The 26,384-nt window shown below is 45.8% G+C and overlaps 1 protein-coding gene and 1 pseudogene across 1 annotated transcript; both read left to right on the top strand.

The window, feature by feature from the left end:
• Positions 1-447: 447 nt before the first annotated feature.
• On the top strand, positions 448-1,107 carry LOC132476290 (NUT family member 2G-like). The gene has a single exon (XM_060078152.1). The coding sequence runs from the start codon at positions 448-450 to the stop codon at positions 1,105-1,107; it is 660 nt and encodes a 219-aa protein (XP_059934135.1).
• Positions 1,108-3,962: 2,855 nt separating this feature from the next.
• LOC132476288 (NUT family member 2D-like) lies at positions 3,963-5,974 on the top strand (annotated as a pseudogene).
• Positions 5,975-26,384: the final 20,410 nt, after the last annotated feature.

The following is a 26,384-nucleotide window of genomic DNA, read 5'->3' as shown; positions in this document are numbered from 1 at the left end:
CTTGCAGAAGGCCCCTACCTGCTAGTACGCCGGCCGAGGGGCATTTCTCACAGAGCGGATGTCCACACAGCTCCAGGTCTTGGGAGACAGCCTGTGAGGCTTAGGTGCCAGGGTGTGCCTTAGGGAGGCTCTCCAAGTGAGTTCTTGCTGAGGCAATTTCTTCTTGGCAGGCAGGGGTCAGGGAGCTTGGTGGATGGGCGTGGGGTCACCAGTGGAATAATTCTCAACTGGAGGTCAGGGCATGAAAATCACTTGAAGATATTTGCCCGCTGCAGTTTCCCCTGTCCAAGTGTCTCTCATCTGTGATTTACACTCTGATGCCGCAGAAAGCCTCAGTCCCACTTGCCCATTCTCCTCCTCCATTCACTCCTTTCCTTTGCCTCAACAGCATCTGCAGTGCTGGGAACGGATGTCCCCATGAACCCCGGTGCCTCCTTGTCTACGTTCATGGCAGTGTCCTTTCCTCCACCCATTCCTGGCGCCCAGCACCGGCCCCCCTGGGAGCAGCACCCGCCACCTCTCATCGCCCCCGCATTCCCTCCTGGCAGCGGCCTGCTGCTGCCGGCTTTCCCCAGGATGCCTTTGGTGGCTAACGGTGGCTGTGGCCCCCGTGCCCCTGGGGCTTGCAACTTCACTGTCCGAGTCAGGTCACAAGGGAGGCCAGTGCAGGCCCCCCAGACTCCGACCTTTATCGTTCCTCAGGGCCCCCTCAACTGGAGCGCTCCAGGGGCCCTCAGCGGGAGTGCTGCATGTCCTGCACCCATATTCTTAGCCACCCCTGCGATGGAGACCATTGTGACTGCTCCAGCTGTTGGAGTTACTCAGGCTGGCAGGGGAGGCTGGACCCCAGGCTTTCCTCCTCAAGCTCCACCACCAGCTGCCCAGATGGCCCCTAACATTCGCCCGGTGAACTCTGGGCCATGGCCACACGGCACTTCCAGGGAGGGCAGCCTGGACACCAACCAGCCCTACGCCTCGCAGGAGGACTGCTCGAACCACCAGAGCGTGTACAGTAACTTCCGACGGTGGCAGCGCCTCAAGCCACTGGCCCGGAGACACCTTCCCCAGAGTCCTGATGCGGAAGCTCTTTCCTGCTTTCTCATGTGAGTGAACGCTCCGGGGGTCGTGAGCTTATCGGAGCTCTTAGATAAAGAGGAACTGGGGATGGACTCGCAGGTTAGGTTTCTAGGGATCCTGGAAGCAAGGTGTGAGGGCGATGTCCATGCCATGGGAAGGCACATTGTCGGCCATACGGGCGAGCCTGCCAGTCCCTGACATCATGACTGAAATGTGCCTTATCTCGACTGACCCCACCCCCCTGTGAGTCTAGCCAGCTTGTTCTTCCATGATTCTCAATGTCATATGGCCTGACGACTTGCAGTCAGAGAGGGTCGTGGTGTACGTTGAGGAGCCAAGGAGTGGATGCCACACTCTCCTGTGCTGCCGTCTCCTTTCATACAGGACTTGAGTGTACATGGCCGGGGGAGGTCACTTCGGAGGAGGGGGAGGAGGGCGGGGCCCCGGAGTGTGCTTAATGCACGCCTGGACTTCGTTGTTGTGGAGACTTCCAGTAGGAACTGGGTGATGGTAGAGCTCTCCTAAGGGCGTGGGCTCTCTCCCGCTAGATTTGTGAGCCTGGCAGGCATTTCCATCCTAAACCTGCGGTCCCTCGTAAAAAGGGGACAATCACACTTCACTCAGAGGACCGTGCAGAAGACTCCTTGGGCTAATCTATGAAGTGTGAGCAGATTGCCTGGCACATGCCACGCCTCACTGATGATAGTGATTTTTATTATGAAAAGGCAGCCTTGAAGAGGAAAAGAGCTCCCCAAGGCACAGTGTCCCAGCTCTGGCCTGGGAGTGGATGGTCATCCTCGAGGGAGTGTGAGGCGGTGACGGCCGTAGCCGGGAAGGCTTGTCTCTGCCACGTCCCAGACACCTGCCTCTCACCCTCCTGTGGCTCAGTCATGCTGTGTTGAGTGATGTGTGGTCCACATTGGCGGGTGGGGTCAGGCAGGTGGGGGCTGGCCTGGGCACGGAGACTGACCCCGAGTGCTTACAGCCCAGCGCTTCGATCCCTGGCCCACCTGAAGCCGACCATGAAGCTGGAGGAGGGACTGTGCAGGGCCGTGCAGGAATGGCAGCACATTAGCAACTCTGACCGGATGATCTACTACGAGATGGCGCAAAAGTGAGTCAGCGTCCTGGGCCCAGGGGCTGCGTGGAGGGTGAGGCGAGTGGGTGAGGGCAGGGTCTGGCCGTGGGGGTGCTCATCAGAGAGGACAAAGGAGAAGGGCTGTCGCTCGGAACAGGGACCCCGCAGCCCAGAGGCCCTACAGTCCTCCAGAAACCCCTCCCTCACCTTGAGAGTTTGGGTCTTCTGTCCTTCCTCCACCAGGAGCTCTGCCCTCCCCTGACATGAAGGTCTCAGGACGGGGCAGGGTGAAGCTGTGAGTCCAGTAGGGGTCCAACTCCGGCCATATGGGCTGGGCCGGGGAAAGAGCTCCACCCGCCAGCCTGCTGCTTCCTTAATGGTGGCTGACGGCGGCCACTGACATAGATTTGGGACCCCCTCTCCTCATGAAAAGTGGCCTGAGTGGGTACCCTGGCATCCCTGAAGGGGCTGGGGAAGCCAGCTGTCGTCAGCCCAAAGGTCTCTGGCCCTTCCAGTGTTTGCTCCACGGTAATCCCCTTGGTTTAAGAAACCAAACCAAACAAACAAGCGCCTCTCAGAGGAAAGGAAGGCCTGTCCTCTAAGCTCAGCATCCACATCGTCCAGCTTGTCCTGAGCCCTGTCTCCAGGTCTATGTTCCAGGACTCTCAGTCGCAACCCAGGGTCCTGGATTCGGGCAAGGACCCCTGTGGGGAACACATGCCTGTTCCAGACTCTGGCTGTCAGCCCTTCATGTGGCTCTGGATGGGGGGCATGAGGAGGGTGCCCCCTGGGTCAGCCACGTGTCCCGTTGACCTGGTTCAATGCAGCGACCTGGCTCTATGCTGTTGAATGCTCTCCAGTGCTGGTGAGGCAGGAAGGGTCCCAGATCTTGTATCAGTTCCAGGAGCAGCTCTCTGCTGTGGACAGCACCTTGCAGGGCCTTGACAGCGCCAAGGCACATCCTCTCCCAATCCCTCATTCTTGGCTGCCTTTGTTGGGCTCCAGAACCCAGGCCATTTTCTCAGGGTGGCCTGTGCCTCCGTCACCCCCCAGGTTCACGGAATTTGAGGCCGAGGAGGAGATGCAGATTCAGCAGTTGCAGTGGATGCAGTGCACGCAGGGCCTGCCTCCTCCAGCCCCACCGAAGCTGGATCCTCGGGGGCCCCCAGCCCCGAAAGTGGGCCTTCAGCCAGCCACCCAGGTTCCCACTGGAGTTGAACGCACAGGTAACAGGGGCCTAGGGTTGGCCACTGTTCCCATGTGGATCATTTTCCTTCAAGACAGGGGCACTGGTCTTTCAAGCAAAACAGCCACCGAGGCGGGGGGTGCGGGGGTGGGGTGTCAGATGCCCTTTGTCACTACGGGGTATTGACTTGGTCAATTTTGTAACTTCTCTCACACCTCCCTGTCAAAGGACTGCACACCAAGTCTGCCTAAGAAGTGGGCTTGATGGGGACACCCCTGGAAAATTGGAGGTTCCCCACTTCCTTACATGTGACTCTCTTAGATGCCCCCCTTACCTCCCCCCTCCAACTGTGCATGAGGTTTCAGGTGGCCCTGAACCCCCACACCCACATCAATGTCCCCCAACAATGCCCTCACCAGCGTGCGCTCGGTGGTCAGGAGGTGGACCGGGAGCCCCTCACCTTCCTTCCCTTCCTCCTGCTCTGCCTCAGCCTGTGCTCCCAGGATGTCCGGCCCCAGCGCCCAGCCCTCCCACCCAAAGCCACACAGGTCCCAGCGACCCCCGGAGCCCAAGGCACCCGAGGAGATTCCACCTGAGGCTGTGAGGGAGTATATGGACATCATGGAGGCGCTGGTGGGGCCCGTCCACTCAGCCACAGGCGACTCAGATGGAGAAAGGGGAGAGGACGGAAATGAGATGCAGCAGGAAGAGGACGGCACCTACTCGGACCCGGATCTCTTAAACTACATTGACAAGCTGTGTTCCCAGGAGGACTTTGTCACCAAAGTAGGCTAGGCCTGGAGACTGGGGTCTACAAGATGCCAGGGCATGGAACACTCAGCACCCAAGATCTGGGTTCTGCTCAGGCCGTTGGGACTTAAGCTCAGCTCCTTGTTCCTGAGCCTGGTGTTAGGGGAGGTTTACGCAGATGTTTGTGTGTATATGTTTGTGTCTATCTGTGTGTATGCCTTTGTGTCTGTGTTTGTGCCTCTGTATATGTGCTCTTTTGTGTGTGACTGTGTATGTGCATGTGTGCATGTGCGTGTGCGTGTGCGTGTGCGTGTGTGTGTGTGTGCTGACCATCCCTGCCTTGTGGAGGAGAGTGGGGTGGGTCTCTGCTTTTCACTTTCCCTCCTGGTCTTCTTGCCTCACAGGCCACTCCTGGCCAAGGATGCTCACAGCCTCTTCTTTCTGTTCTAGGTGGAGGCAGTCATTCACCCTGGATTCCTGGCATATTTGCTTTCCCCAGACCCACAGCTGGATCTCTTGGCCCTGGAGAAGGAGCTGGAGCAGGAGGAAGGGCTCACCCCCGAAGAAGTGAGTCAGGGGAGGGAGAGGGACACTCAGGGAGCCAGGGGACCCCACGGGAGGGGGAACCCAGGTGATCCAGGGAACAGGGGAACCCAGATGACCCAGGGGAGCCAGAGGAGGGAGGGATCCCCGGTAGAACAGGGGACACAAGAGACACCCAGGAAGACCAGGGCACGGAGGGACCCCAGTGAACAGGGGAGAGGTAGGGCCCCAGAACAGGAGGGCCACATAGCACTGTCCATCCCTCCCCTGCCTGGGACGCCTGGCATGGGGAAGGGCCCGTTTTGGGGTGGGTGCAGTGCAGGGTGAAAGGAAGGAGAGGATGGGCATCCGGGAGGGGTGGGAAAGACACAAAGCTGGGAATCAGGTGCAGGAGGATGGCAGGACTGCCACAGTGTCTGTATTTGGATTCGAGTCCTGGGGTCGCCCGTCCCCTCCTCCCCCCCAGGGCCATTGTCCCACTGCCCAGTGCTCCTCCTCTCACACGTGTGTGTGGAGTCGTCACTGTCCTCCTCCCTCCTACCAGCTGGTGCAGAAACGACTCCTGGCCTTGAAAGAGGACGACGGTGTGCGGGCAGCCCCGAGTCAACAGTGCACCCGGAATGCGCTCAGGTCCTTCTGAGTCTGACGCCAGCCAAGGTGCCCACAGGCACGACCAAGACCCCCATCTAGGGGTCAGTGATGAAGCCTGCCCACCAGAGATTGATTCTGAGGCTCTTCATAGGCTCATCCAAACAGACACTGACCTGTGTAGGCCCAAAGTCTTTGTTCCCTGTCGAGGACATCAGGAGGTCTCTCCATTCCGGGCCGGACGGCCCTCCCCTCCCCAGGATCAAAGGCGCACTGGCCCTCTCCTGGGACCCAGGGATGCATCTCTTCTCAGAGAGGCCTCTCCTGTTCGGGAGGCCCGAGGGCCCAGGGACGGGTCCAGTGAGGACGAGGAGGAGCTCTCCAGCCTGGCCTTCCTCTCTGGCTCTCTGCAGAGCCTGCTGCCTTTCTGGCTGTCCCAGAGTCCTGTGCATGCCTCAGGCCTGGCCTCCCCTGGAGGTTGGGGGGCCCAGAGTGCTCCTTAGGCCCCCTCCTCTCAGAGAAGAGGCCTCAGCCCAGCTCCACCAGCCGCTCCCAAGTCGAGGAAGTGGGCTCTGTGTGGACGCCCAGCCGCTGCTGAGAAGCTGCCCATCCCCGGGGCTGGCCTCGGCGTCTCTGGGAGGCCAGCCTTGGCTCTGGGGCTGGCTCACCCCTCACAGACCAGAAAGAGAAAACGTGACCCGTTTGTCACAGAGAAGCGTGGGTGGAGGAAGAAGCAGCACTGCAGCCAGTAGGGAACAGCTGGGCCAGCCCTCCAGGGGAGCCTAGGGCTCCTCCTCCTCCCAGTGCTGATCCTGGATGATGTGGGGGGAAGGGAGGGTGGGCAGGACCACCAGGGTGGGGAGGGGGAGCGGGATTGTGGGGGGTTAGGGAGGTGGGGGAGGTGGGTGTGGCCAGGTGTGGGTGGGAGGAGGACCTTTGGAGTGATGTATGTAAATTGTGAACAAAGATCGTTTTCGTGGGAAATGCTCTCAGGCCACTGTCATCTTGTTGGTGTTGAGCTGCTCCACAGAGAGCGATCCTGAGAGGAAGGAAGGACGAGGGAGGTCACAGGAGCTCTGGATCTACAGGTGGCCACACCTTTCCTCCACATAGACAAGGACTCCTCAGGCTGCTCCTGGGAACGCACAGCTCTCACTTGCCCCAGGGACCCCCTCATCATGCCCTTCTCTAACGCCTGCTTGGCTAGGGCCCTTCTGGGGCACCTGTACCATCTGCTGCATCCCTGAACCTTCTGGGGAGGCAGAGCTGCTTTTGTGCCTTTCCGCCCTCTGGACACTCACCAGTTTCTAGGATGGAGCCTGGAGACAGCCCTTGTCATTATGGAGCTTCTCTCTGCTTCCCTGAAGTGGCCAGGCGACGGCGCTGGGATGACCCTCCGCTCATCCAGGGTTTCCTGTGTGGGTGGCCTGACCAGAGAGGAAAAATCTTGGCCATGGGGACAGGACTGTCTGCCTCATCGTAGCGGGAGCATCCTCTAGTCCCACTGGGATTATTGCAATGTGGAGAGTGGTGGAGGCCGCTACCTCTTAATCCTAATGAGGGTGCTACAAGGGGAATGGGTGTGGGGAAATTCATGGGGCACCCGTTAAAGGTGTGTATAAGGGAAAGGACAGTTGGGCCCCTTTGTGGAACTTGTGGGATTTCTGTGCAGCAGCATCTCGTTCAACTGAGGGAGGAGGACCCATCTGGCTGTGGCTGTGGGGACTGGCGTTAGGGGCCTACGGGTCTGCAAAGACACCCCAGAACTACTGTCCCTTCCCTTTCCACCCATGGTTGGACATGTGTGTGTATTGGTATCAACACTGGTTTGTATCCCCATAGAAAACAGATCCTCCTAACAAACTATGACCACGTTTCACAAGAACAGCTTGCTCACAGGGGCAGCAGGGGGTGGGAGAGGTGTCTGTGGCCCCAGATCTGAGTGGGAGCTGGGATCCATGCTGAGGAGTGTGGAGGCCTCAGTCACCGTCCTGTGGGTGCCGGCAGAGACTTCGAATCATCAGAGCAGGGGAAATGACCCGCTCATTAGAGTGAGAGGAGCAAACAACGAGGGGCAGGGAGTAGACCCCTGCTGTCTCCCAGAAGTGCCTCCCCTCCCAGTCTGCTTAGCCTCTGTCACAGCCTGTGCTGGCCCACCTCTGAAGCCCCTTCCTCCTAAAGCACTGAGATGCTCTGATCTTTTATGGACCTGCCCTGGGCCTCACCCCCCTTCCCTGCTGGCCAAAGGCTCTTCTCCTGCTTCTGAATTCTGATTCCTTCCCCAGGACCCAGGCAGGTGTTAGGACAACAGAGACTCCCTGAACATGACCCCTACACCACCAGCATGCAATACTGGGGCCGCAGGCTTTCACAGGTGGCCTGACTCTCTGCTGGACCCTGCAAAGAGCCTGGAGAAGAAAGGGGCTCATGTCTCTCCACCTCCACAGAATCTGTAGGTCAGCCTCACAGGTCCTTCTCTGTCCAGGTGGGCAGCACATATGTGCTCCCAGCCCTCCCTGACCCTTTGTGAAAGAAAGTTTTTGCAGCTTAGTAGTCTGATAGTAGTCAAGGTGTCTCAGGGCTTGTTCCTTTTGAAGCCCTACAGGAGAATCTGTTTCCTTTCCCTTTCTGTCTTCTAGAAGCTGCCTGCATTCCTTGGAATTAGTCCCTTCTTCCATCTTCAAAGTGCATCACTTTAATCTCTGCTTCCCTCATCACATGGTCTCTCCAACTCTGACTCTTCCTGTGGCCCTCCTATACAGCTCTTTGTGTTTATATATAGCCCACCCCCAAAATTTATGATCATCTCTTCATCTCAAGATTTTTTACTTAGTCACAGCTGCAAAGTCCATTTTTCCATACAAGGTAACATTCACATATTGTTATAGGAGGGGTTAAACACGGACGTTTTTGAGGAACCATAATTTACCCTACTAGAAGAAATCCACAAGAATACCTACCATCAGAATCCACATGAATAATAGACTATGACCAGGTGGAATTTATTCCAGGGATGCAAGCCTTGTTCAATGGTAAAAAATCATCAATGTAATCTACCATATTGAGTCTAAAGAAGAAACACATACTGTCACACCAATTAATACAGAACAGGCATTTAACGAGATTCAACACCCCTTCACATTAAAAATGCTCAGAAAACTAGGAATAGAAGGTCACTACCTCAACCTAATAAAGAACATCTACAAAAAACCTACTTCTAACATCACATGAAATGGTGAAAGAATGAATGCTTTTCCCTGAGTTCAAAAACAAGGTTAGAATGTCCACTCTTATCTTAGTTTTCAACTTAGCACTTTAGATTCTAGTTAGTGTAGTACAGCAAGAAAAGGAAAAAAAGAGGCATACATATTAGAAAAGAAGAAATATAACTGTCATTATTTACAGATGACATAATTGTCTACATAGAAAATTCCAAGGAATGTATAAGTAGACTCATAATAAATTATAATAACTTGCTTTAGCAGGATCTCAGAATATAAAATCAATACATAAACATTAATACACAACATTGATCATATTTCCATATACTAGTAACAAACTGAACGATTGAAAACCAAAATTTAAAACATATTAAATAGGTTCCAGTTCAAGATGGCAACAGACGAAGATCCTGAACCCACCTCCTCCCACAAACACACCAAATCTACAGCTACATATGGAAAAATTTCCTCTGAAGAAAACTAAAAGATGGTGGAGCAACCCCTTCACAGCAGGAAAACCAGAGGGAAACCACATCAGAACAGGTAGGAAAGGCTGAGACACAATTTTGCCATAAACCCCATCCTTGGTGTGGAGACACACAATTAGGAAGGAACTCAAAACCTGGAGCTTCTTCCTGAGAGGTGAAGGGTTTGGACCCCACATTGGGCACTCCAAATTTTAAGGCTGGCACCTGAGAGATAGACCGCCAAAACATGTGACTTTGAAGACCAACAAGGCACATCCCATGAGACCCACAGGACTGTGGTGAACTGAGGAACAGCTCTTAAAGGGCCTGTGCACAGACTCACCTGCCCGAGGGCCAAGTGCAGAAGCAGCCCTTTGAAAAGCACTCTGACTTTTTGTGAAAGAGATTCACTTCCCAATTTTAAAGCATTAATCTGAGAAACAGGGGCCTGCTGGAATACTCCCCAGGGACAGAGGCTGGCGGGTGCCATCTTCCTGCGCTCTCTCTGCCTTGATAAAACTGAAAGGTGCCATCTTTTTTCCCCTTTTTCCTTTCCTGCAGGTGACAACTTTGTGCTCCAGCCATCTGGCTCCTTCTTCCCTGCTCTTCCTCTGTCTTGCTATGTATATTATTTTTTCCTTCTTCTTTTTCTTTTTTTCTTTTCCCTCTTTCCCTTTATTCAAATGGTGTCATCTTTGCACTCTTCCCACCGCCTCACTCCAGCCAGTAAGCATCATCTTCACACTTTCCTTCTGATGTGCTCCAGAGAGCCAGAATCTCCAAGACGGGAGATCCCGTTTTTGTGGCCTCCACTCAGGGGATGCTCCTTGATCACCTGGCTCTGGAGGCCAGCAGGGATTTCTTTTCTGGGTCCCATGGGACTGTAACAATTGGAGAGACAGTTCTTTGCAGGATACCACCCCAGGATGTACCATTACAAATTAGACTGAGACACAGCCCCAGCCTTTACATGAAAAAGGCCTATTTGCTAGTAGGGACAAGACTTAAGAGCAGGCTTCAGGTTCAGCACACATCTAGAGGCTACGGATGTGCTCTCAGGGAAGGTAGCCTGGGGGTACCATCTTTCCACCCTCACTGTGCCTTACTACAGTTCACTGGTATCTCCCAGAATGGAGCTTGTACACTTATCTGAAGCACTGTTTTCTTGTGACTGCTCCCCAGGGAACACCTTCAGGTTGCTTGCTTCTGGGGCCCAGCAGGGCTTACACTTGCAATCTCACAAGACTGAATATGTTTGCATTCTTTAAAAGCTGTTACCAAATTTTCTGGCTTCCTATCAACCTGAATCTAGGTGCTGCCTGAGATCCTCCCCTTTGGGATGCTTATTTGTCTTGGCACACCCTCAACTGCTGGGATGGTGTGCCATGTCTATTAAAAATAAACTGCTTAGACAATCACAAAGGTTTGAAAGGCAACCAAGAGTAGACAGGGTTAAATGACAAGGTTCATCTGTCACACAGCTCTTCAAGACTGGGAGATGTGGCTATTTCACTTAATGCATAGAAACCAACACAGAGAGTCAAGCAAAATGAAGAAAGAGAGGGCTATACTCCAAAAAAAGAACAAAATAAAACCTCAGGAAAAAATCTTAATGAAATGAACATAAGTAATTTACTTGATAAAGAGTTCAAAGTTATGGTCATAAAAATGCTCACTGAACTCAGAAGAAAATGGATGAAAACAGTGAGAACTTCAACGAAGAAACAGAAGATATAAGAAAGGTCCAAATAGAAGTCACAGAGCTGGAGAATGCAATAACTCAACTTAGAAATATAGTAGATGAAGCACAAGAAAGAATAGGTGAACTCAAAGACAGGTCAGAGGAACTCATCCAATCAGAGAATAAGGAAGAAAAAAGAATGAAAATAATGAATATAGCTTAAGGGATTTATGGCACATCAAATGGAATAACATTCACCTTATAGGGACTCCAGAAGGAGAAGAGAAAAGGGGGCAGAAAACATTCGTAGAAATAATATCTGAAAACTTTTCCTAACCTGGGGAAAGAAACAGACATCCAGATACAGGAAGCCCAGAGAGCTCCAAAGCAGATCAACCTAAAGAGATCCATACCAAGAAATATCAAAATTAAAATGTCAACGTTAAAGATAACAAGGGAATCTTAAAATCACCAAGAGAAATACAACTTGTTATATAACCTGTTATATACAACTTGTTATACAACTTGTTATATAACGGCATCAACCTAAAAAGCTTCTACACAGAAAAATAAACAATCAACAAAATGAAAGGGCAAGCTACAGAATGGGAGAAAATATTTGCAAATCATGTATGTGATAAGGTGTTAATATCCAAAATATATAAGGAACTCATACAATGGCTATATATATATATATAGATATAGATATAGATATAGATATAGATATAGATATAGATATAGATATAGATAGATTTTCAAACAATTCAATTAAAACTTGGGCAGAAGAACTGAATAAAATTTTTTCCAATGAAGACATCCAAATCACAAACAGGTTCATGAAAAGATGATCTACATTACTAATCACCAGGGAAATGCAAATCAAAACTACAACAAGATATCACCTCAAAGAGACTAAGAGGTAACAAATGTTGACAAGGATGCAGAAAAGGATACCCTTGTGCACTGTTGGTGGGCGTGTAAATTGGTACAGCCGCTATGGTAAACAATATGGAGTCTCCTCAAAAAATTAAAAAGAAAACTAGCATATATTAGCAATCCTGCTTTGGGTATATATATATCCAAAGAAAATGAAATCACTATTTCAAAGAGATATCTGCACTTGCACGTTCATTGCAGCATTATTCACAATTGCCAAGAAATGGAAACAACCAAAGTGTCCATACATGGATAAATGGATATAGAAGATGTGGTATGTACATAGATGGAATATTATTCAGCCATGAAAAAGAAGAAAATCCTGCCACTTGCAACATTTATGGATCCTTGGGGCATTATGATGAGTGAAATAAGTGAGAGAGAGAAAAATAAATACTGTATGATATAACTAAATTGTAGACTCTAAAACAGCCAAACCCAGAGAAACAGAATAGAATGGTTGTTGCCAGGGGTTGGGGTTGGAGGAAATGGGGAGATGTTGACCAAAGGGTAAAATATCCAGTTAGCAGATGAATTTCTGGGAATCTAATCTACAGCATGGTGATTGCAGTTAACAGAACTGTATTATATACTTTAAAGTTGCTAAGAGAGTAGATCTTAAATGTTCTCATGGAAAAAAAGAAATGGTATTTATGTGAGGTAATGGAGTTGTGTTAACTAGCTCCGCTGTGGTAATCATTTCACAACATGTAACATACCAACAAGTTGTACACCTTAAACTTACACAATGCCGTATGTCAATTACATCTCAATAAAGTTAGAAAAAATACAGAAAACAGACTGTTGCGCAACATTCAAGCAAAAATACTACTTTTGGACTGCTTTTTCTTGAATGTAGTCATTGTTCCTTCTTGAATCTGTTTTGTATCACATGATAGCAGACTCATACAGGCAGCTTACTTCTGATCAGGCGCAGCCAAAAAGAAGCAACTGATGGTATATGGGAGTTTAGGGATAAGCTACGAGATTTCTCCCTTTCTTCCTCTACTTTGTGAAGATTCTCCAGCAGCAACTGTGTAACTTCCACGGCTCCAACTCCAATGAGACAGAACTGGTATGGTCTGCCATTGATGATCATTTAACTGGCCCTGGACTCCTTTACAACCCTCTCCTTAACTTTGCCTTTCCAGCATAGGGGTAAAAGTAAATTCCTGTTCCTACTAATCACTCCATTATCTAGGTGGCCCTTCTTTACTTCTCAGAAGTTTCATCACTGGTGTTCTTAATACCCTGTATTAAATTTATTTGCAAAGACTTGAAACAATTTCTATTTTATTTGTTATAGGCAAATACAGTATAATAAAATTTCCAAATATTAAAAAAATTAGAATAGACATGAAATCTCAAAATGGGGAAATATTAGCCACGTTTAGGAAGAAAATGTACTAATATTATTGGAGGAGAGAATTCAGGAATTGGAAGATAACACTAATGAGTTTGGAAGGTATAAGACTGTGGAGAAGTTTGAATGGTGGGCTTCATGCCACAGGAAATAGGGAGTGAGTCAAAGTTCTATAAAGATTGTGCTCACTTCAGCAGCACATATACAAAGTTTTATAAGATTAATCTGAAAGTGGTAGGCAGTTTGGAGTATGTGATGGAGTGATGTCAAAGAAAAATTGCACCAGATGGTTAAACAGGCAAGGAGTACTTTACTCAAGATGATTCTGTAATAGGGGAGAGAGACTGAACTCCGTTCTGCTGAAACAAAAGGCACGGAAGGCACGGAAGTTTTTAGATGCCAGGATGAGCTGTAGGAAAAATAGTAGAGGATGCTGGGGAAGAGGTTGGTCAATATAATTAGACCATCTCTGTTTGCTTTGGCTCTTATCAAAGTTAGGCTCCTATACTCCCCACAGAGACTGGGAACTAGGGGCAGTACCTTTCTTGAAGGTTATATTTCAAAGAGCTGACTCCCAGGTCCTTGAGAAAGACATTTCTGGGTTGGAAAATTATCAAGTGACTAGGAGAAAATTTACATCTCAAAGGGGCAGAGAAAGAATTTACAATTTCAAGTTTCTTAAAGTGAATGTTTTCAGAAAAGGGAGGTTAAGGGCCTATGGTAAAGAAAAAACCTGTCTGAAGTTTAGCCAACTGAGGGAAACATTAAGGCCATCTTGATCAGTAGTTAAAATTAGCATTACCTTCAGGAAGGTTATTTTATAAAGGCATGATCTATAGGAGTAAAGAAAAGCAATGCTTTAGAAACTTTATCAGAAGAATCAAAAGTAATTGTCTGCTAGTTAGATACAGGTCAGGAATAATGAGAAAGGGCAGTTACGAGGTAAACTCAACTAATGTCCTCTGTGTTGTAGCTTTTTTTTTTTTTTTTTTTTTTATTTTACAAATTTAATCAGTTATACATATACATATGTTCCCATATCCCCTCCCTTTTGCGTCTCCCTCCCACCCTCCCTATCCCACCCCTCCAGGCGGTCAGAAAGAACCGAGCTGATCTCCCTGTGCTATGCGGCTGCTTCCCACTAGCTATCTACCTTACGTTTGGTAGTGTATATATGTCCATGCCGCTCTTTCACTTTCTCACAGCTTACCCTTCCCCCTCCCCATATCCTCAAGTCCATGCTCTAGTAGGTCTGTGTCTTTATTCCTGTCTTACCCCTATGTTCTTGATGACATTTTTTTCTTAAATTCCATATATATGTGTCAGCATACAGTATTTGTCTTTCTCTTTCTGACTTACTTCACTCTGTATGACAGACTCTAGGTCCATCCACCTCATTACAAATAGCTCAATTTCATTTCTTTTTATGGCTGAGTAATATTCCATTGTATATATATGCCACATCTTCTTTATCCATTCATCCGATGATGGACACTTAGGTTGTTTCCATCTCCGGGCTATTGTAAATAGGGCTGCTATGAACATTTTGGTACATGTCTCTTTTTGAATTATGGTTTTCTCAGGGTATATGCCCAGTAGTGGGATTGCTGGGTCATATGGTAGTTCTATTTGTAGTTTTTTAAGGAACCTCCATACCGTTCTCCATAGTGGCTGTACCAATTCACATTCCCACCAGCAGTGCAAGAGTGTTCCCTTTTTTCCACACCCTCTCCAGCATTTATTGTCTCTAGATTTTTTGATGATGGCCATTCTGACTGGTGTGAGATGATATCTCATTGTAGTTTTGATTTGCATTTCTCTAATGAGTAAAGATGTTGAGCATTCTTTCATGTGTTTGTTGGCTGTCTGTATATCTTCTGTGGAGAAATGTCTATTTAGGTCTTCTGCCCATTTTTGGATTGGGTTGTTTGTTTTTTTGCTATTGAGCTGCATGAGCTGCTTATAAATTTTGGAGATTAATCCTTTGTCAGTTGCTTCATTTGCAAATATTTTCTCCCATTCTGAGGGTTGTCTTTTGGTCTTGTTTATGGTTTCCTTTGCTGTGCAAAAGCTTTTAAGTTTCATTAGGTCCCATGTGTTTATTTTTGTCTTTATTTCCATTTCTCTAGGAGGTGGGTCAAAAAGGATCTTGCTGTGATTTATGTCATAGAGTGTTCTGCCTATGTTTTCCTCTAGGAGTTTGATAGTGTCTGGCCTTACATTTAGGTCTTTAATCCATTTTGAGCTAATTTTTGTGTATGGTGTTAGGGAGGAATCTAATCTCATACTTTTACATGCCCCTGTCCAGTTTTCCCAGCACCACTTATTGAAGAGACTGTCCTTTCTCCACTGTACATTCCTGCCTCCTTTATCAAAGATAAGGTGACCATATGTCCGTGGGTTTATCTCTGGGCTTTCTATCCTGTTCCATTGATCTATATTTCTGTTTTTGTGCCAGTACCATACTGTCTTGATTACTGTAGCTTTGTAGTATAGTCTGAAGTCAGGGAGCCTGATTCCTCCAGCTCCGTTTTTCGTTCTCAAGATTGCTTTGGCTATTCGGGGTCTTTTGTGTTTCCATACAAATTGTGAAATTTTTTGTTCTAGTTCTGTGAAAAATGCCATTGGTAGTTTGATAGGTATTGCATTGAATCTGTAGATTGCTTTGGGTAGTAGAGTCATTTTCACAATGTTGATTCTTCCAATCCAAGAACATGGTACATCTCTCCATCTATTTGTGTCATCTTTAATTTCTTTCATCAGTGTCTTATAATTTTCTGCATACAGGTCTTTTGTCTCCTTAGGTAGGTTTATTCCTAGATATTTTATTCTTTTTGTTGCAATGGTAAATGGGAGTGTTTCCTTGATTTCACTTTCAGATTTTTCATCATTAGTATATAGGAATGCCAGAGATTTCTGTGCATTAATTTTGTATCCTGCAACTTTACCAAATTCATTGATTAGCTCTAGTAGTTTTCTGGTAGCATTTTTAGGATTCTCTATGTATAGTATCATGTCATCTGCAAACAGTGACAGCTTTACTTCTTCTTTTCCCATTTGGATTCCTTTTATTTCCTTTTCTTCTCTGATTGCTGTGGCTAAAACTTCCAAAACTATGTTGAATAAGAGTGGTGAGAGTGGGCAACCTTGTCTTGTTCCTGATCTTAGTGGAAATGGTTTCAGTTTTTCACCATTGAGGACGATGCTGGCTGTGGGTTTGTCATATATGGCCTTTATTATGTTGAGGAAAGTTCCCTCTATGCCTACTTTCTGCAGGGTTTTTATCATAAATGGATGTTGAATTTTGTCAAAAGCTTTCTCTGCATCTATTGAGATGATCATATGGTTTTTCTCCTTCAGTTTGTTAATATGGTGTATCACATTGATTGATTTGCGTATATTGAAGAATCCTTGCATTCCTGGAATAAACCCCACTTGATCATGGTGTATGATCCTTTTAATGTGCTGTTGGATTCTGTTTGCTAGTATTTTGTTGAGGATTTTTGCATCTATGTTCATCAGTGATATTGGCCTGTAGTTTTCTTTCTTTGTGACATCCTTGTCTGGTTTTGGTATCAAGGTGATGGTGGCCTCGTAGAATGAGTTTGGGAGTGTTCCTCCCTCTGCTATATTTTGGAAGAGTTTGAGAAGGATAGGTGTTAGCTCTTCTCTAAATGCTTGATAGAATTCGCCTGTGAAGCCATCTGGTCCTGGGCTTTTGTTTGTTGGAAGATTTTTAATCACAGTTGCAATTTCAGTGCTTGTGATTGGTCTGTTCATATTTTCTATTTCTTCCTGATTCAGTCTTGGCAGGTTGTGCATTTCTAAGAATTTGTCCATTTCTTCCAGGTTGTCCATTTTATTGGCATAGAGTTGCTTATAGTAATCTCTCATGATCTTTTGTATTTCTGCAGTGTCAGTTGTTACTTCTCCTTTTTCATTTCTAATTCTATTGATTTGAGTCTTCTCCCTTTTTTTCTTGATGAGTCTGGCTAATGGTTTATCAATTTTGTTTATCTTCTCAAAGAACCAGCTTTTAGTTTGATTGATCTTTGCTATCGTTTCCTTCATTTCTTTTTCATTTATTTCTGATCTGATTTTTATGATTTCTTTCCTTCTGCTAACTTTGGGATGTTTTTGTTCTTCTTTCTCTAATTGCTTTAGGTGCAAGGTTAGGTTGTTTATTCGAGATGTTTCCTGTTTCTTAAGGTGGGATTGTATTGCCATAAACTTCCCTCTTAGAACTGCTTTTGCTGCATCCCATAGGTTTTGGGTCGTCGTGTCTCCATTGTCATTTGTTTCTAGGTATTTTTTAATTTCCTCTTTGATTTCTTCAGTGATCACTTCGTTATTAAGTAGTGTATTGTTTAGCCTCCATGTGTTTGTATGTTTTACAGCTCTTTTCCTGTAATTGATATCTAGTCTCATAGCATTGTGGTCGGAAAAGATACTTGATACAATTTCAATTTTCTTAAATTTACCAAGGCTTGATTTGTGACCCAAGATATGATCTATCCTGGAGAATGTTCCATGAGCACTTGAGAAAAATGTGTATTCTGTTGTTTTTGGATGGAATGTCCTATAAATATCAATTAAGTCCATCTTGTTTAATGTATCATTTAAAGCTTGTGTTTCCTTATTTATTTTCATTTTGGATGACCTGTCCATTGGTGAAAGTGGGGTGTTAAAGTCCCCTACTATGATTGTGTTACTGTCGATTTCTCCTTTTATGGCTGTTAATATTTCCCTTATGTATTGAGGTGCTCCTATGTTTGGTGCATAAATATTTACAATTGTTATATCTTCTTCTTGGATTGATCCCTTGATCATTATGTAGTGTCCTTCTTTGTCTCTTCTAGTAGTCTTTATTTTAAAGTCTATTTTGTCTGATATGAGAATTGCTACTCCAGCTTTCTTTTGGTTTCCATTTGCATGGAATATCTTTTTCCATCCCCTTACTTTCAGTCTGTATGTGTCTCTAGGTCTGAAGTGGGTCTCTTGTAGACAGCATATATATGGGTCTTGTTTTTGTATCCATTCAGCCAGTCTGTGTCTTTTGGTGGGAGCATTTAGTCCATTTACATTTAAGGTAATTATTGATATGTATGTTCCTATTCCCATTTTCTTAATTGTTTTGGGTTCGTTATTGTAGTTCTTTTCCTTCTGTTGTATTTCTTGCCTAGAGAAGCTCCTTTAGCATTTGTTGTAAAGCTGGTTTGGTGGTGCTGAACTCTCTCAGCTTTTGCTTGTCTGTAAAGGTTTTAATTTCTCCATCAAATCTGAATGAGATCCTTGCTGGGTAGAGTAATCTTGGTTGCAGGTTTTTCTCCTTCATCACTTTAAGTATGTCCTGCCACTCCCTTCTGGCTTGTAGAGTTTCTGCTGAGAGATCAGCTGTTATCCTGATGGGGATTCCCTTGTGTGTTATTTGTTGTTTTTGCCTTGCTGCTTTTAATATGATTTCTTTGTGTTTAATTTTTGACAGTTTGATTAATATGTGTCTTGGTGTATTTCTCCTTGGATTTATTCTGTAGGGGACTCTCTGTGCCTCCTGGACTTGATTAACTATTTCCTTTCCCATATTAGGGAAGTTTTCAACTATAATCTCTTCAAATATTTTCTCAGTCCCTTTCTTTTTCTCTTCTTCTTCTGGAACCCCTATAATTCGAATGTTGGTGCGTTTAATGTTGTCCCAGAGGTCTCTGAGACTGTCCTCTGTTCTTTTCATTCTTTTTTCTTTATTTTGCTGTGCAGCAGTTATTTCCACTATTTTATCTTCCACCTCACTTATCCGTTCTTCTGCCTCAGTTATTCTGCTATTGATCCCATCTAGAGTAATTTTTATTTCATTTATTGTGTTTTTAATCGATGCTTGATTCGTCTTTAGTTCTTCTAGGTCCTTGTTAACTGTTTCTTGCATTTTGTCTATTCTATTTCCAAGATTTTGGATCATCTTTACCATCATTATTCTGAATTCTTTTTCAGATAGACTGCCTATTACCTCTCCATTTGTTAGGTCTGGTGGGTTTTTATCTTGCTCCTTCTCCTGCTGTGTGTTTTTCTGTCTTCTCATTTTGCTTATGTTACTGTGTTTGGGGTCTCCTTTTTGCAGGCTGCAGGTTCGTAGTTCCCGTTGTTTTTGGTGTCTGTCCCCAGTGGCTAAGGTTGGTTTAGTGGGTTGTGTAGGCTTCTTGGTGGAGGGGACTACTGCCTGTGTTCTGGTGGATGAGGCTGGATCTTGTCTTTCTGGTGGGCAGGTCCACGTCTGGTGGTGTGTTTTGGGGTGTTTGCGGACTTTTTATGATTTGAGGCAGCCTCTCTGCTAATGGGTGGCGTTGTGTTCCTGTCTTGCTAGTTGTTTGGCATAGGGTGTCCAGCACTGTAGCTTGCTGGTCGTTGAGTGAAGCTGGGTGCTGGTGTTGAGATGGAGATCTCTGGAAGATTTTCGCCGTTTGATATTATGTGGAGCTGGGAGGTCTCTTGTGGACCAGTGTCCTGAAGTTGGCTCTCCCACCTCAGAGGCACAGCACTGACTCCTGGCTCCTCAACTTGGGATGATTTGTTGTCTATTCATGTATTCCACAGATGCAGGGTACATGAAGTTGATTGTGGAGCTTTAATCCGCTGCTTCTGAGGCTGCTGGGAGAGGTTTCCCTTTCTCTTCTTTGTTCTCACAGCTCCTGGGTCTCAGCTTTGGATTTGGCCCCGCCTCTGCGTGTAGGTCGCCGGAGGGCGTCTGTTCTTCGCTCAGACAGGACAGGGTTAAAGGAGCAGCCTCTTCGGGGACTCTGGCTCACTCAGGCCGGGCGGAAGGGAGGGGCACGGAGTGCGGGGCGAGCCTGCAGCGGCAGAGGTCGGCGTGACGTTGCACCAGCCCGAGGCGCGCCGTGCGTTCTCCCAGGGAAGCCGCCCCTGGATCCCGGGACCCTGGCAGTGGCAGGCCGCACAGGCTCCCGGAAGGGCGGTGTGGACAGTGACCCGCGCTCGCACACAGGCCTCCCGGCGGCGGCAGCAGCAGCCCCAGCGTCCCACGCCCGTCTCTGGGCTCCGCGCTTTCAGCCGCGACCCGCGCCCGTCTCCGGAGCTCCTTTACGCGGCGCTCTTAATCCCCTCTCCTCGCGCACCAGGAAACCAAGAGGGAAGAAAAAGTCTCCTGCCTCTTCGGCAGCTCCAGAGTTTTCCCGGACTCCCTCCCGGCCAGCTGTGGCACATCAGCCCCCTTCAGACTGAGTTCTCGCCGCCAGCTGCAGTCCTCTCCCTGCGCTCCGACGGAAGCCCGAGCCTCAGCTCCAGCGCCGCCCGCCCCGGCGGGGGAGCAGACAAGCCTCTCGGGCTGGTGAGTGCCGCTCGGCACCGCTCCTCTGTGCGGGAATCTCTCTGCTTTGCCCTACCCAGGTATGTGGGGAGTTTCTTGCCTTTTGGGAGGTCTGGGGTCTTCTGCCAGCGTTCAGTAGGTGTTCTGTAGGAGTTGTTCCACGTGTAGCTGTATTTCTGGTGTATCTTGACCTTGCCCATTCGCCTGCTGACTCCAAAGGATCACAATCATCATTAGCAGTCCTGGAGTCCATGTCCACATTCTTCTAGTGACATCTCCTTGTATTCTGGCCATTGCATTTTAAATTCTTGTGCAGTTACGCCTCCAGGCAACCCCTCAGCCTATCAAAGTTAGGCTCCTATACTCCCCACAGAGACTGGGAACTAGGGGCAGTACCTTTCTTGAAGGTTATATTTCAAAGAGCTGACTCCCAGGTCCTTGAGAAAGACATTTCTGGGTTGGAAAATTATCAAGTGACTAGGAGAAAATTTACATCTCAAAGGGGCAGAGAAAGAATTTACAATTTCAAGTTTCTTAAAGTGAATGTTTTCAGAAAAGGGAGGTTAAGGGCCTATGGTAAAGAAAAAACCTGTCTGAAGTTTAGCCAAACTGAGGGAAACATTAAGGCCATCTTGATCAGTAGTTAAAATTAGCATTACCTTCAGGAAGGTTATTTTATAAAGGCATGATCTATAGGAGTAAAGAAAAGCAATGCTTTAGAAACTTTATCAGAAGAATCAAAAGTAATTGTCTGCTAGTTAGATACAGGTCAGGAATGATGAGAAAGGGCAGTTACAAGGTAAACTCAACTAATGTTCTCTGTGTTGTAGCTTTAATAAAGATGAAACACGTAGAAAAAAAATAATCCATTGGTACACGGTGAGAGCCAATTGGATGGATTGCCCAATTAGAAATACTTCTTTATTTTCTAGTCATTATCAGTCAAGGATTAACAAACCTACTTTTATTAGATATACTTCTGTCTAGGGATTGAGAAATAATTTTTTAAACTTAATCACTACTTTATTTCTGTGAGATTTTTAAAAATATACTTTGGGGAAAAGTAACGGAAGAGTGATATAGCACTAAAACATTGAAGTGAATGACATAATGAGATCCTATCTTTCTCAATTTAAGGAGAAAAAAAGAAAGGGCAAAAGAAATGGGCAGAAAGTAAGTTGACCTACCAGTCATTGTGTCAAGTGTTTTCATATATTAATCTAATTTAATACTCACAAAACAATGAGACATAAGGAAGATATTTATCCCATTCCGTAGATGAAACTCTGTTTACAAAGTAATATATCAACCAATTGTAGAGCTGACCCTTGAGTTTAAGGCCTTACGTCTGTTGAAATGCAAGAGCCAAACCCTGCTAGTACAAGGTGCTTAGAATAGGTAGACTTCAGTGAGCAGGAAAATTAGAGCATGCGTGAACTGATGACAAGTTCTGCTGATCTAGTAGCTTTGTGAGATTTGTCTAGATTCAAAGGCCCTTGCTCTCCTAAACCATCAAATTATCGGTGGTCTCCTTCTTTTTTTTTTTTTTTTTTTTTTTTTTTTTTTTTTGCGGTATGCGGGCCTCTCACTGTTGTGGCCTCCCCCGTTGCGGAGCACAGGCTCCGGACGCGCAGGCTCCGGACGCGCAGGCTCAGCGGCCATGGCTCACGGGCCCAGCCGCTCCGCGGCACATGGGATCCTCCCAGACCGGGGCACGAACCCGTATCCCCTGCATCGGCAGGCGGACTCTCAACCACTTGCGCCACCAGGGAGGCCCCGGTGGTCTCCTTCTTAAACAACCAATATTTGCAGAGCTATTCAGACTTTGGGTCATGGTATTTTTTCAAGGATTAACTATTATCACTGGCTTTTCCAATTTTAACTTTAGAAAGTCCTTGCTTTTGTTGGAAGCAATGTTAAATTTTGATGCAGTTGTTTGCAGGGATGAAACTTGGTCGCCCTCTGGAGGCTATTCTCAGGTCTGACTACCATACCTTAATTTTGAGAAAGAAGTCAGGTCTTAACAATTTAACAACTCATTTTAAATGTGTGGAAATTATGTATATACATTATACTTTTTTTAGAAGCTACAGAAACACTGAGTTCAAAATGCTCAAAATATTTTAAAATGCTGAATTAAACGTTTTATGGCATAGCATGTTTTGAATTCCTGTTCTCCCTTTGGAAATGGAGATGGTCATCATTCCCCTTTTATCATGCAATATCTATAATGGGACTAAAACCGTTATTTTTCCTCCCTTATCATAGGAACCCATGGGCAATTAGTTCTATAAATTGAATGATAAAGCATATGACACAATACTATACACTCAATTACTACCAAGATCTTTCATTTTAGGTTTAAAAAAAAAATCTCTAAATTTCCAATTAAAAAATTTTTTTTCTTTCTCCCAGAGATAAAACATCGGAACTTACAAGAACCCTTAAAAACAGAATGGCTCAAAGGATAAAAATGTTTTGCTCCCTAATTCATTCTTTTTCAGTTTTCTTGTAGAAGGTGTATTATACCAGTTAGTGAAAATTATACAAGGAAAGTTCTTGCCATATACTGGTGACAGCTTTTCTACATAAAGTAAGCAGTTAAGGGGCTTCCCTGGTGGCGCAGTGGTTAAGAATCCACCTGCCAATGCAGGGGACACGGGTTCCAGCCCTGGTTCCGGAAGATCCCACATGCCGCGTAGCAACTAAGCCCATGCGCCACAACTACTGAGCCTGCAATCTAGAGTCCGTGTGCCACAACTATTGAGCCTGCGCTCTAGAGCCCATGCGCCACAACTACTGAAGCCTGCGCACCTAGAGCCCATGCTCCGCAACGAGAAGCCACCGCAATGAGAAGCCCGCACACTGCAACGAAGAGTAGCCCCCACTCTCTGCAACTAGAGAAAGCTCACGTGCAGCAACGAAGACCCAACACACAGCCAAAAATAATAAATAAAATTTTTTTAAAAAGCAAGCAGTTATGAGCTGCTATAAACCTACTGTTTCTTCCCTTGATTTAAATGAATTTAATTCTTTAAATAACTGAGCAGGTAGAGAATTTAGACTCAGCCATTATTAGATGTACCTTATACAACCACAGTGGTATAAAAACCCTGTAACATGAAAGTGTTGTGGAGGTCCTTCTGGTCTTCTGAGACCGGGACACCCGTACCTTCATGTCCCATTTATAAATGGTCCTGTATAATGTTTGGGATGCTGAAATATTTCATGAGATAGATACACCATGCGTATTATATGCCTTCCCTATATCTCTCTCAACTACATCCCTCTAATGAGTTGGTGCAGCTCCAAGGCTCTATCCAGTAACAAGGTAGTGTCAGGCAGTGCTTGTTGTACTAACTGGCTTTTAATCCTCCAACTGCCTTGTAATCTCCTCCTTCACACCTGGATGCTTAGAAATGGCATATTTCCTGAGGAAGAGGTTTCTAGGGAGTCCTGTATACTTGCTTGACATGGGGACAGGAGGATGGAGGAACAGAAGGGAAGATATTGGGAAGGTGAACGGGGTTTTTTTATATAAATTTTTATGCCATAAAAACTATAGGTACCAAGCAAAGCAATCAGGGAAATTTATATTCATGCATTAATTTACCACTTACAATGATGAGTAGATAGAGAACATTAGATAGATTAAGGAAGTATCTAGGAGGTAAAATGGATAAGACTGATAATGGATAGGATATAGTGGCTGATGTGAGAGGTTGAACTCAAGGATTATTGTTAGGTGCCTGGTTTATACAACTGGGTGAATGGTGTCACTACACGCTAAGACAAATGAAAATGAAGGAGGAGAGATTCGGCAGTTTAGGGAGACCATGAGTATTTAGCTTTATGTATATATATATATATATATATATATATATATTTTTTTTTTTTTTTCCTTTTTGCGGTATGTGGGCCTCTCACTGATGTGGCCTCTCCCGTTGCGGAGCACAGGCTCCGGATGCGCAGGCCCAGCGGCCATGGCTCACGGGCCCAGCCGCTCTGCGGCATATGGGATCCTCCCAGACCGGGGCACGAACCCGCATCCCCTGCATCGGCAGGCGGACTCTTAACCACTTGCGCCACCAGGGAGGCCCTTTATGTATATTTTTAATGAACAGATTTAGATGTTAAATAGGCAACTGGATTTACAGAATTCAGATTAGAGGTCTCAGGTACACAAATGTCCAAACTTTATGGAGTTGATAACTGAAGCTGTGTGTTTCTGTGAAATCATATTACGAGTTCTAGAGTGAGAGGACATAATGGCCTAGAACCGAATTTTGAAGAATTTCAACATTTAATGTCTGAGGAGAAGGATATGTACCTGCAAAGAAGATAGAGAATGAACTGCCACAGAGATTAGAGGAAAACCAGAGGAGTTTTTGGGTCAAGGAAAACCAAGTCTCAAAGACAGAAGCTAATCCTACTTACAGGTCAAGTAACTAGGAGATAAAATTTTCACATCGCATCCATGGATTTGGAAATAAGTTATGAAGTAACTTTTTATTGGAGTAATTTGGGAGTGGGTTGAAGCATGAGAAGGAAGTAATAAAGTGAAGATATCAAATATAGATAAACATTTATAAACAGCTTTATGGAGGTACAACTGATGCACAAAAAATGGCACATGTTTAATGTACACTATTTGATGAGTTTGGACATATGCATAAACCCATGAGACAATTAACACAATCAAGGTAACAGACATATCTGTCCCCTCCAAAAGCTTCCTTGTGTCCCATTTTTTCTGTGTGTGGTAAGAACACTTAACATGAAATCGACCCTCTTAACTAATTTTAAGTGCTTAATACTATTGTTAACTACAGACACTCTTTGTACAGCAGATTTATCGAATTTATTCATCTCGTATAGCTGAAAATTCATACCTGTTGAACAACAGCTCCCCATTTCTCCCTTTCCCCAGCCCCTGGCAACCAACATTCTATTCTCTGCTTCCAGGAAGTCTGATTATTTTAGATACCTCATATAAATGGAATTATGCAGTATTTGTCCTTCTGTGACTGGCTTATTTACTCAGCGTATTGTCCTCCAGGCTCATCCCTGTTGCCACAATGGTAGAACCTCCTCCTTCTTTTTTTTTTTTTTCTTTTTGCGGTATGTGGGCCTCTCACTGTTGTGGCCTCTCCCGCTATTATAGCAAATGGTGGGGACATGGCCATTTAAGAACAGTGCAATAGCTGAATCACTTTGTTATACAGCAGAAACTAACACAACATTGTAAAGCAATTACACTCCAATAAAGATGTTTAAAAAAAAAGAATAGTGCAGAGAGAGAGAACGCACTGTAGAGAGTGGGAAATGATGGGTCCAGATTAATGTAGCAGAATTAAAGGGCAATATTAAAGGATCTTTTAGGTTAGTGATCATGAATTTATAAAGGAAACAATCTAAACTATTATACACTTTACTTGGGAAGACTTTGAAAGCTGGAGATCAAGAAAAGAGAAAGCAATGGTTTGGGTTGGTCCAGCATAATTAAAAGACACTGGAACGGGGTAGGGACAAACACACTATTAGATAATGGACATCGGAATGTAAGAGAGTAAGGAGAGATACAAAGGCAGTATCAGGAGAGAGCAAGGGAGTAAACAGACCTGCTTCAAAGTACTATCATAGTGGTGGGGTATTTGAACAAGTGAACTGGAATGTGAGAAGTTATTGAAAAGGGATGGCATATTTGTGTTAATAATTTTTAAAGACTATTTCTCTTTTTCCAGCTCTGATTTTTATTTTAGAGGACTGACTCCTGAAATCTCGGTTTCCCAGGATTCACTGACAACTAGCTTCCAGTTAATTTTGAGTAAAGGAAGGACTGGTGAGAGTTTGGAAGAAGGGGATAGGGGAGAACCCAGAACGACCTCTTTCTTTGAGTTGTACATACAACTGAGGCTTCGTCTCCCTCATGCGTCCAATTCCTCCTGCTCAAGGGCTTCTCCCTCCATGTTCCCAGCACCCACCAGCAGTCTCTACATTCATTACAGTTCTGCTTAGGGGATTCAGTCTTTCCAAACTCTAGGTTGCCTTCCTATTTCATTTGACTCCAGCTTTTATAACTTTTGAAACAAGCTCCTTTTATTAAAAACTACTTTCTAAACTTCCTGAAGCAGATTTCCTGTCCTGCATGAGTAATCCCAGGAAAAAGATGCTCAAGA

The sequence above is a fragment of the Mesoplodon densirostris genome, chromosome 2 (genome assembly GCF_025265405.1).
Source record: "Mesoplodon densirostris isolate mMesDen1 chromosome 2, mMesDen1 primary haplotype, whole genome shotgun sequence".
NCBI classification, from domain to species: domain Eukaryota; kingdom Metazoa; phylum Chordata; class Mammalia; order Artiodactyla; family Ziphiidae; genus Mesoplodon; species Mesoplodon densirostris.
Note: the sequence above shows the minus strand (reverse complement) of the source record. Positions and strands in the feature narration are given on the sequence as shown.